This window comes from Amyelois transitella, chromosome 22, assembly GCF_032362555.1.
Source record: "Amyelois transitella isolate CPQ chromosome 22, ilAmyTran1.1, whole genome shotgun sequence".
In the NCBI taxonomy this organism is placed as follows: domain Eukaryota; kingdom Metazoa; phylum Arthropoda; class Insecta; order Lepidoptera; family Pyralidae; genus Amyelois; species Amyelois transitella.
In genome coordinates this window covers 2068648-2080889 of record NC_083525.1, presented here as the reverse complement: position 1 = coordinate 2080889, position 12242 = coordinate 2068648, and the positions used below count along the sequence as shown (strand labels likewise).

General features: G+C 38.5%; 1 protein-coding gene across 1 annotated transcript in view; it reads right to left on the bottom strand.

The window, feature by feature from the left end:
• The window catches only part of LOC106133194 (putative metabolite transport protein HI_1104), a 42158-nt gene that overhangs the window by 12189 nt on the left and 17727 nt on the right, over positions 1 to 12242 (bottom strand). The window contains exons 3-4 of the mRNA XM_060950658.1: positions 9866 to 9989; positions 4250 to 4393 (exon numbers count right to left, since the gene is read on the bottom strand). Of these exons, the coding sequence (XP_060806641.1) occupies positions 4250 to 4393; positions 9866 to 9989 (268 nt within the window). The remainder of the gene's footprint in view (positions 1 to 4249; positions 4394 to 9865; positions 9990 to 12242) is intronic.

The window sequence follows — 12242 nt, the reverse complement described above, 5'->3', positions numbered from 1 at the left end:
ATCCTTCTATCAGATACGACAGACCACCTACCGATCTTTCTATCGATCTCCACATCTCTTGGCCTTCACTCTGCTGGAGTATCTTCTCTAACCAGGACCAGGATTAACTATGAAGCGATACGAAAAGCAATTGAAACAATAGATTGGAACCCATACCTGTTAACTAAGGATCCAGACCAAGCCGCTAAAATTCTAACCGAAACGCTCCAACAGCTGATTGCCTGTCACACAAACACTTTAACTTTTACTAAAAGGAAAAGACCCATAAAACCGTGGATTACGCCAGGCATTGTTAAATGCTTCCAGAAGAGAATTCGACTACACCGACTTTCTAAACGGAATCCTAATGATGATACTATTAAAGAAACATACATTAGGTATCGTAATGTCTGCAACCAAACAGCAAAATTACTCAAAATAAACTATTACAAAAATAAATTCAGCCAACATTATAAAAACACCAAAGGCACATGGGACACGGTGAAGGAAATGTGTAATATCAAAAAGAAAAATTCACAGGCAACTCCTCTACTAAAAATTTCACCAAGTCCAGAACAGTCACTTAATCATGTCAACTCGTTTTTTACATCTGTAGGTAAAGATCTTGCAACGGAGATTCTGTCAAAATTAGACATGACTGAGAGTCAGCTCACAAAAGCTACATCCTCTTCTGGAAATATGGACTCAATGTGCCTATACCCCACAGACTCTATTGAAATAGATAAAATCATTCTAAATCTCAGAAACTACAGTGCGCCTGGTCCAGATTGCATAACTAACTCAATTCTTAAAAATTCTCATTCAATTCTATGTACGATGATTGCCCATCTTTGTAATCTTGGTATTTCGGCTGGTGTCTTCCCAAGTATTTTTAAGAGTGCTCAAGTTGTACCCGTCTACAAGGGTGGAGGTGATGAATCGGTGTCGAACTACCGGCCGATTTCTTTATTGAACTCCATTAGTAAAATTATTGAAAAGGTTATTAACACCCGGCTAACCAGCTTCTTGGAAAATAAGCAACTGTTAGCTGATAACCAATATGGATTCCGCTCTTGTAGAAACACAGAGGACGCTGTCGCAAATCTTTCGGATACTGTCACTAAAGCCTTGGATAGTGGAAAGAGATGCATAGGCATCTTTATAGATCTAAAAAAGGCATTCGACACCGTATCAATACCATTACTCTTGCTAAAGCTGGAGGGTTTGGGGATAAGGGGAGTGGCACTCGAGTGGTTCCGCGACTACCTGTCAAATAGAAGTCAAGTAGTTAAAGTGTCTAATGTTCAAAGCACAAGTCTACCTATTACATACGGTATACCCCAGGGTAGCACACTTGGTCCTACTCTGTTCTTAGCCTATGTTAATAGTTTGTGTAATCTTAAACTGAGTAGCGGTAATATTCTAGCATTCGCGGACGACACTGCCTTGATGTTTTGGGGTGATTCGTGGACAGAAGTAAAAGAAGCGGCAGAAACTGGTTTACTTACTGTTATGAAATGGCTAGATCATAACCTTTTAACATTGAACGTTCCTAAAACGAAATATATATGCTTTCGAATTTCAGAAGCAACTAAACCACCACCAGATTTTGATATTCAAGCCCACACTTTAAGCTGTACCAGAGACCCCCAGTCGAACACTACCTGCCACTGCCCGAATCTTATTCATACAGACACCCACAAATACTTAGGAATTGTAATGGACAAAAACCTTACATGGAAACCACATATTTCTGAGCTCAGTAAACGGGTTCGTAAACTGCTCCATATATTCAAAAATCTTAGGGAATCTGCTGACATTAACTTAATTAAAAATATTTATCTTGCCCTTGTTCAATCCCTCTTAACCTATTGTATACCTGTTTGGGGTGGAGCTGCTGTAACACACCTATCAGAGTTAGAGAGAGCTCAAAGAGCTGTTATTAAGGTTATGTTACGCAAACCCAGAAGATACCCTACAGATACACTGTACAAAGAATCTCAAATGCTTACGGTAAGACAATTATTTATTCTTCAGTCAGTTCTCCGCCATCACAAAACAATTGTACCCTCCCAAATAAATCAACATAGAAGAAGAATACGAACCAATGTGCCTTCATTCAAATCTGCATTCGCCCAACGGCAAGCTTCATTCACTGGTCCCTTCTTATACAGACACTTAAATAATTTAAATAAAATTCTCAATATGAATAGAAAAAGTCTAAAAACGTCATTGAAAAATAACTTGATAGCATTGGACTACCTTGAAACGGAAAACATACTTAAGATTACAAGTTAATTTAGATAGTGCAAATTTCAATTTTTGAATACTCACTGTTTTATTATTATGTATATTATATATTTTTATAGTTCTGTATGGTTTAATTTTTATTTATTTTTATATATTTTTTTTCTTCTCTTTGTCAATTTTGCAAAGACAAATAATAATAACGGTAGTAAATTGAGTTACTACTTCTTAAAAGAAAAATTGAAAATGTTTGTTAAAACTAACAGCTTATAACTTGTACCATACGCCAGAAGTCACTTGCGCTGCGCACTTTGTGTATGCGATGTCTGGTACTTACTGATGAACAAATGTGCTGCTACCCTCCAAGCTTTGTAATAAATGATAATCATAATTACTGTATTAAGATCAGAAATAATGTTACCTAGTTATTAAGACCATTATATGGGGTGGAGGGTTGGCAACCTGAGATACAGGATTTATCCTAGTTCAGGTGTCAACCCACCATATTCATTTTGTAACCTACCTTTTATATTTATTTACCTAACTCTGTTTATGGTGAAATAAAGATATATATTATTATTATTATGTTGGTACATGTAAAATGTGCACGGGCCCATAGGGACCCGGTCATTTGGGAGGCGTTCATGGGGCCGAAGCCAACATGAAGAGGCCCTTTGGTACCTTTTGTTCTAAAGTGAGATGGCTGCAGCTGTGGAGATCTGTCCCTTGATGAACCATTGGGATGCACCAACGGACAGCCCTCCATAGCTGCCAAACTATTGCCAGGAAGGGATTTACTTAATTTGGGTCATGCGGATGGGATGCTAATGGATTGGATTTCTGGGCTATGGAGTGAGATACGGACATCTGCCTCGAAAATCTCTCACATAATTTTGATTAGGCAGATGGTGACTCGCTGCTCATTGGCTATACAGCAGCCTGTGGGCACCCTAAATAAGCCACTATGCGGCGGCCAGGGCGCAACACGTTAAAAGCAGCTATAGGATGCCGAGAGGTGCGGCCCCGGTTTCACGAGCACGAGGCATGACCCCGTGCTGGTTTCCCCGCTATTACGCCATTACGTGCAATACACTTCCATCCTGGAGCATAGGATCTGCTCTTGCGACTCCACTCTGGCCGGCCGGCCAAGGCAAGCCAGAGGCGGGGAAAGTGTCACTGTGTGTATGTGTGTGTATGGCGCATGTCTGTATGTTCCCCAGGAGGTAGGGTCCGTGGTGTCGCCACTCACCAACGGCTTCGCCACAAGCCGCCCCGCGGAGACTGCCTGCACTGGGAAGGAAACCCTTCCACAGAGGGCGATGGGGTCGTCACGTCCCGACGCCTTTATTATTATTATTATTATGTTTCTCCGCTTGGATTTCACGGGTCTATACACCCCGGATTTTTGAGAGGCTTGCGTGGGGATATAAATCCAACACGTAGAGGCCCTTTGGAGAAGTTGATGTTATGTTGTTCTCCTGCCAAAACCCGTTCCCGGCCATACCAATAGACGATATGTCCATGAACAGGTCTCGGCAGGAGGTGGAGCTATTACAAAATAAGGAAAAGGATGATGGGTTATGGAGTTGACGTTTGGATGGATTTAAACTGGGCTATTGCTGGAGAAGTTCGGACACCTGCCATAATCATGAATACGTGACTATTATGTGGCAGGTGGTGACTCGCCACTCACTAAATGGGCCCCTTTATTATTATTATTATTATAAGCCTATACCTTAGTCGCCTTTTACGACATCCATGGGAAAGAAATGGAGTGGTCCTATTCTTTTTTGTATTGGTGCCGGGAACCACACGACACTATAGGTTTTCTCGGCTAGAATTTGTCAATTAACTTATCAGCTACGCCTAATATAATGCCGAGAACAGTAAAGACATCAATCAAGGCTAGTTCGACGAAGATCTGGTAGTCTCTACCCTAAACTCTTGATATTTAGACGTTTTTCTACTAAGAGTTTCTGTTCGGGAGGATCCAGGTCTTGCAGCTTGGAATTCGTGAACTTACTTATCAGCTACGACGCCCAGTATAACGCCGACGACAGTGAAGACAGCCATGAAGGCTGGTCCGGCGAGGATCTGGTAGTCAATGCCCAGGCCATTGTATCCCCACTCGCAGTACCTCGTGCCGTTCAGCGTTAGCGTCTCGCATCTGTATAAAAACATACATACATACATATAGTCACGTCTATATCCCTTGCGGGGTAGACAGAGCCTACAGTCTTGCAAAGACTGATAGGCCACGTTCAGCTATTTGGTTTTAAGATATGATTGAGATTCTAACAGTGACAGGTTGCTAGCCCATCGCCTAAAAGAAGAATCCCAAGTTTATAAGCCTACCCCTTAGTCGGCTTTTACGACATCCATGGGAAAGAGATGGAGTGGTCCTATTCTTTTTTGTATTGGTGCCGGGAACCACACAACACCTGGATAAAAATAATATAATATTTATGTATCTATTAAATATAAGTAGGATTTCTATTAAATACATTTTTTTGAGATTGTTCTGTAACTCGATCTCAAATTGACACCTAGTGTGGTGACATTTCAACACAGACAACTGCCAATTACACAACAACTGTCGATCATAGCGAAAAAAATGACGCGCTCAGCCAATAGCAGCGAAGAATCTAAATCGCGCAAACAAAGGTTTCATGGATTGGCATAAATACAACCTCCGTCTCAACATCGTCTGTCGCGCGGTTCCCCAGGCATAACACCTAGCCTGGCGGAAGATCTTCCCTTTGGTTGCGGTCGAGCCGAATCATCGCTCCCGCTACACCTAGTATTATTATTATGAACCTGTAAGATATATCTGTTTGCTCTTTTCTAGAAATTTACTGGTGGGCAATGCTTTGAGCATTACGTACAATGTTGTTGTTTTTAGGTCTTCCTAAGATGTAAACGCGGCCCAAATATTAAGCTGCCTTCGGAAAAATCAGGAATTTCCAACGTATTTTCTCAGAAACTTGTAAAAAAAACAAGAAGTACTTAGATCATTACTAATAATGAGTATTATCTACTAATTTCGTGGTACAGGCTTGTACCATACTAATTTTTATCAAGGCTTCGAGTAGAACGTTAACAATGACCCATTTTTTGACATCCAGGAAGTAGTTTATAGATTAGTTTTTATTTAATTTAAAATTTTGTTCCCATTTTAATCTTAGAAAATTGTTAAGCATGTGGTTAACATGTGGTTTAAGATTAAGAGTCACCTAAGACGCTCAATCTCAATTAATGCTTATTCATACTATGAAGATTTCTAATTCTTTTTTTATCGAGAAACAGAGATGAATGTAGGGCTGTCCTTAGTCACCTTTTAGGACATAAATGAAAAAGAGACGGAGTCGTCCTATTCTGAACCACACGGCAATACGGCTTACGACTTATTGTATTTGAAAAATAAATTTCAGCAGAGACATGAGAGACCCCGTACCATGGCACGCGTGTCGCCGTGTTTATCGCGCGAAAAACTATCGCCGTTTCGCTTTATAGTATGACAATGAAACGGGATACGAGCGATAACGGCGTCATTCGTGCCATGCCACGGGGGCAAGAAATTGTCCTTATCCAAAATTAGCTGTGCCCGCGACTTCGTCCGCGTGGAATAGTTATTTTGGGCATCATTGAAACCCTCAAGGATGAATAATTTTCCCCGATTTTTTTCACATTATCCATTATTTCTTCGCTCCTAATAGTTGCAGCGTGATGATAAATGGTCTTTTCAACACAAAAATATTTTTTTAATTCGAACCAGTAGGTAGTTCCTGAGATTAGTGCTTTCAAACAAACAAACAAACTCTTCAGCTTTATAATATTAGTATAGATGAAAAGAAGATAAGATTGGACTGAATAGGTACCTACTCAATCATTAAAATGTGCTGTTTGCCATTTAAGAATTTACTACGTACTTATTGGCTTTATGGCTTTTCTGCTCCTAGGCATTTTAACCAGACTATTTTTTGTCTGTGTTCTGCTTCCTATATTCGATTTGATTTTTCTTGTATGAATATTTCTTTAGCGCAACATGGAGTTTTTACTTCAGTAATAAATAGTCAAATGAATTGGTTCTTTGTGCTCTGAAAAAATTCACTGTATCAGCTTTTTGTGCGATGATGATATTTTATAAATCTAGACTGAATGTATTATGGTCTAGAATGAAACTGACCGACTGAAAAACAGGTGTATTTCTGACATAATGTACCTATTGATTGAAATTATTACGTTATAGACAGGAAATACACATGACAAAAAGAAAAATTACGGGCTTGACAGTAGAAAAAACTAAAGAAGTGGTCGATGATGAGTAGGAAGTAAGTTATGTGCTTTATGTAAAGACAGCCTATCGTTTAATTGAATATCAACTTGATTTGTTAAAATAACGATGTTCAAGAATTATGACAGGTTTGACAACCCGGCATCATGGACTCAATCCAAACTTAAAAGAAAGCTGATTAATTCATATCGCCTGTTTAAAGAGTTGGTATAAGGCGGGAAAGAAAACAAGCCGACTCGTACTTCTAGCATTAAAAACTATCGCTGTTTCACTTTCTATTATGACGTCAAAACGGGACAGCAATAGATTTTCGGGGGCTGATGCTGACAATAATGAGGAGAACCGCAAACATCCGTTTGAAAGTAAAGGGCTGACCTTGGTATCCTGTGGCCTTAACCTTGCATCCCAAGGTCATGACTAAGCTATACAGGCAGTCATTATCATAAGATACAACCAATTTAACGCTGATTTGGTCGATTCTGCAAGTAATGTTTTCTCGATAAACATAGGCTTAGGTAGGTATGTTTTTACTTACTAAAATATAAAAAAAAAATTGTTGTGCCATAAATAGGTTCGCCCTGAAACAATGGTTAATTATAAATAAGTAAATAAAATGCCCGAACAAGTAAGAACATGTCTAATCATGTCATGACATTATTTGAGCTTGCGTGTACATAAATCATCAGTTCCTTCTTATTTCTCCTGGCATTGATCCGGTTTACATCCTCACCTCTCTGATGAGGAACCCTGGATGCGCCTTTTGACCATGAACCTAAGTATGAATTGGTGATAGAATTGAGATTCAAATAGCGACAGGTTGCTAGCCCATCGCCTGAAAGAAGTATCCCAAGTTTGTTACCATATCCCTTAGTCGCCTTTTACGACATCCATAGGAAAGAGATGGAGTGGTTCTATTCTAAAGTGATGATTTAACCATTCGTATTTATGTATGTATGGGATCGGTTTTAAAACAAAATCATTTGTAACTTTTTCTGTTGCGGGTCTCCACGTAGTTCGTCTTACTTAGGTAAGCTAAATTATATCAACCTACGCATTCCAAAATATATAAGTTTATGTACCTACATACACACACCAATCCAAAAACCAGAACAAAAACATATACTTAGTGACCCAAACTTCAATGACAATCACATTAAAATTTTTTGGTCCACATCAATTTAATGACGAATTAATTCAATGTCACGTCGTATACTGCAGTGAATAATTACAAAAATTTTCAAAATTCTAATTAATTATTTCCTATCGTTTAAGGTGAGTTGATATTTATTATAGGAAATGTGTAATTAAAAATCAACATCCTACTTGCATGACGTCACATTCTAGTCGTAATTTTATAGGCATAATAGCGATCCGCCCGGATTCGCACGGGTAGAATTAATACATTTGAACTTTCTCAGAAAACCCTTTTTCCAATCAAAGGTTGCTAGGCGTTCGCGTTAAGGATGAATCTCAAGTTAATTTACCTACCCCTTAGTCACTTTTTACGACGGAGTCGTCCTACTCTGAACCACACGGCAACAAGGTCTACGTCATACTGAATTTGAAAAATAAATTTCGAAGCAGAAACAAGAGTTTACCCTCGTAGCATGACGCGCGCGACGTCGTATTTATCGCGCGATAACTATCGCTGTTCCATTTTACGTCATGATAAAAAAGCGAAACATCGACAGTTTTTTCGCGCGATCAAATGGCGTCGCGCATGCCATACAACGGGGGCTGCGCGCGATTGTACAAGATGACTAATGATCTAGTCTAGATCTATTAGAATCAATTTGTACGCTCGCGATATGATCACGGCAGCGCGTGCGTATTGGGTTCTCAGTCGGCAAACAATAAAGATATCATAGTACGTCGATTTTATCTTAAACATTGTGAAGAGTTAACTACTTAGGTATATATTTGCTACCGAACATTCTGAGAAGATCGTATTAAAAAATAGTTAATATGATAATGAACGGTCATTGTTTTTTTAATATACATATACTTATATTATAAAGCTAAAGAGTTTGTTTGTTTGAACGCGCTAATCTCAGGAACTACTGGTTCGAATTGGAAAATTCTTATTGCGTCGAATAGACCATTTATTGAGGAAGGCTTTAGGCTATATAACATCACGCTGCAACTATAAGGAGCAAAGAAAAAATGGAATATGTGAAAAAATACGGGGCAAATTATTCATCCTTGAGGGCTTCAATGATGGCCAAAATAACTATTTAACGCGGATGAAGTCGCGGGCACAGCTAGTTTAAAATATGACCAACCAATCCATTCCTTATCCACCATAGATGTCGTGAGTGGCGACTAAAGAAAGAAACACATTCACATTGAAAACGGGTTAGGCTTTCCTGATCTAAGGATAAAGGGTTGATATTCATTTCTTTAATAGCCTACTACAATTTTAACGGCACGTGTATCAGTATTATTTTTGATCTTTTTTTAATAACTATTACCTACTGCTATATATTTTTTATTACTGCCGGTTTCTTTGTAATCAAACTAGTTACTAGGTAACATAGTTATATGTACTCAAATTGTTCGTGTCAAAATATTATAATGACACTCGTCAATGCAGACTTATTACAAAAAAAACAAACTTTAATCAGATATTATTTCAGATTTTTTATTACTTAGCTAATTTAATGTATAACAGGTTGATTGTGTAGTTTAGTGGTATTATACAAAAAAAGACGATTGTTTATTTTTTATAACTTGAGACAGATTAGTGCTAATTAGGTATTTAATTTAAAAAAATACCAGTTTTATAGATGATATGATGTTATCAATATTTAAAATTTCAATTCATACTTACATACGTCTTGTCTATATCCCTTGCGGGGAAGACAGAGCCTAAAATACTGATAGGCCACGTTCAGCTGTTTGGCTAAACGATAGAATTGAGATTCAAATAGTGGCAGGTTTAGCAACCTGCCACTATTTGAATCTCAATTCTATCGCCTAAAAGAAGAATCCCAAGTGTATATACCCAAAAGATATAGTAAAAGTTGACTAAGGGAAAAACTTAGAATTCCTCTTCGATGGCGATGGGCGAACCTGTCACTATTTGAATATCATTCCCACCTTAAGCTAACCGTGGCCTTTCAGTCTTTTCAAGACTGTTGGCTCTATCTACCCTGCAAGGGTTCTAGACGTGTATGTTTGTACATTTTTAAGGATTTAAGGTTGCTTCTTCCTGGAAAACTAGTTGGAAATTAAATGTACAGTCAACGTCAGTGAAACAAAACCTTCCGTTCATACAATCTAGAACCGTACAATTTCTCAGCAGCTGACAGTACTAGTTCTACGACTATTTAGAAATAAACTAACATATCAGACGAGTTGACGTCCTCACAGATGACAGGCAGTTGGCTGAGAGAGAGATGGGTCGCGTTTAACATGCACGCCTTATCTCCGTAATGTAGGTCATCGGCTGTCACTTTTGATGTGGTTCCTGTGAACAAGAATTTAAGTGAGAGACTTATTGTTTAAGGCTGATTTCGGAGTTAGGCGTTTTTCCCAAATTCAAATTCAAAAATTTTATTAATTATTGTGGGTTATCACTTAAGAATTGACATATCTTTGGATTTTTCATGGGCTATATCTCTTACGGGGTAGACAGAGCCAACAGTCTTGAAAAGACTGAATGGCCACGTTCAGCTATTTGGCTTAATGATAGAATTGAGATTCAACTAATGACAGGTTGCTAACCCATCGCCTAAAAGAAGAATCCCAAGTTTATAAGTCCATCCCTTAGTCGCCTTTTACGACATCCATGGAAAAGAGATGGAGTGGTCCTATTCTTTTTTTTATTGGTGCCGGGAACCACACGGCACGGTAAAACTAGTTCTGATAAAGATTGTCTTTGTGCAGAAGAACTCCTTCTGACAAGAGTACCTACCCGCCGAGCTTGCATGAAGAGTTATGAACGTGGATGAAGCGGAGGAAGTACCTATGCAGAGATCGTGGCCAGTGGAAAGATGTAGTCTCTGCCTACCTCTCCGGGAAAAAGGCGTGATTTTATGTACGTACTATTATTAGTACTACCATTCATTAATGTTAATTACAAATCAAGCAAAGCTAATTGAACACCGCCTCACAGTTTTTGTTCAAACGGCCGTGACATTGCGCACTTGTGAAAATTACGCAATTTATAAACTATCGACGTAATATTGTGTAGTGCAAAAACGAAACAGAATACCAGTTTAACCCCTGAACGCAAAAGATGGTGCTTTTAGTTTACGTGTTACTTCTTCGTCATAAGAAAGAAGACTAAAGAATGTGACGTCACACGTGTTGATTATGACACAATTATTCAACACATTCAACACAAATAAATTACAACATGGCATTTCTATTATTGTATAGTATTCCTATTTCTATGGTTTCTGCTGCGATCTTTATGCCCAGTAGTTTCACAATATCTTCCAGATTACACAGATATAATCACGTCTATATCCCTTGCGGGGTAGACAAAGAGAACTGAAATTTAAATAGTAAAAGTTTGCTAGCCCATCGTCTAATAAAAAATCAATCCCGAGTTTATAAGCCTATCACTTAGTCGCATTATACGACATCCATGAGAACGAGATGGAGTGGTCCTATTTTTTTTTTTGTTTATTAGTTTCGAGATCCCGGCACGGCACAAATGTTCAAATTATTGTTCATTAAAACACGATTATCATTTCCAAAATGTATGTACGTTACAATTGTACGTTCCGAAAATACATTTAGGGTACGCTCCGAATGCCTTTAAAATCTATGCAAAGCCGGGTGGGGTGGCTAGTGTAACATTATCCTCACATATGTTAGAGGCAATCTGCATCTATACGAGTATGGTCATCCAAGGCTAATTTTATCTAGATCACTAGGTCTTAGTGATTTATATAAGCAAGTCTGTACATTTTTATATTGAACGATCTTCAATTCTTAGTAAGAAGTTGCCGTGGTTAGTGGCACATTGTTGTTTATTTATATTTTTTACTAGCTGTGCCCGCGACTCCGTCCGCGTGGAAACCCTATCATAACTTAACAATCAATGCGAACTCCGGGATAAAAAGTAGCCTTTATATTATTCTGGGTCTTCAGCTACCTACATACATCGTAATCGGTTTAGTAGTTTTTGCGTGAAAGAGTAAACAAACATCCATACTGACATCCTGACAAAGGTAGTCACAAACTTTCGCATTTATAATATTAGTAGGATATACATATATATAACTTTTTAAACTGAACAGTGTATTTAATTTAAAAGTTAGGATTGGAGCTGTTCCCGTTCCCGGTACTTTAAAATAGAAACGCTCCTTCACTTTCCCTTAAAATACAACTAAAGGAATAGGCACATTCATATAACGCAGCTTTTATCATGATAGGTCAGGTTTCCCTGAAAAAGTTGCGGAGGTCAGACGGGAGTTGCTTCGTGAAAAAAACCTCACCCGATCTATTATCATGACGTCAAACACGCTGATTGTAAAAGTGCATACATATCGTTACGTCTATATCCCTTTCGGGGTAGACAGAGCCAACAGTCAGTTAGATGATGATGATTCTTACCTATAAGGTAGTGCCCCAACTCCCCGATGATGTAATACTGTATGTACTTTAACTTCCAGTAAGTATGTACTAAGTAATGATTGGATGACGATGATGATACATACATATCGTTACGGCTATATCCCATGCGGGGTAGACAGAGCCAACAGTCAGT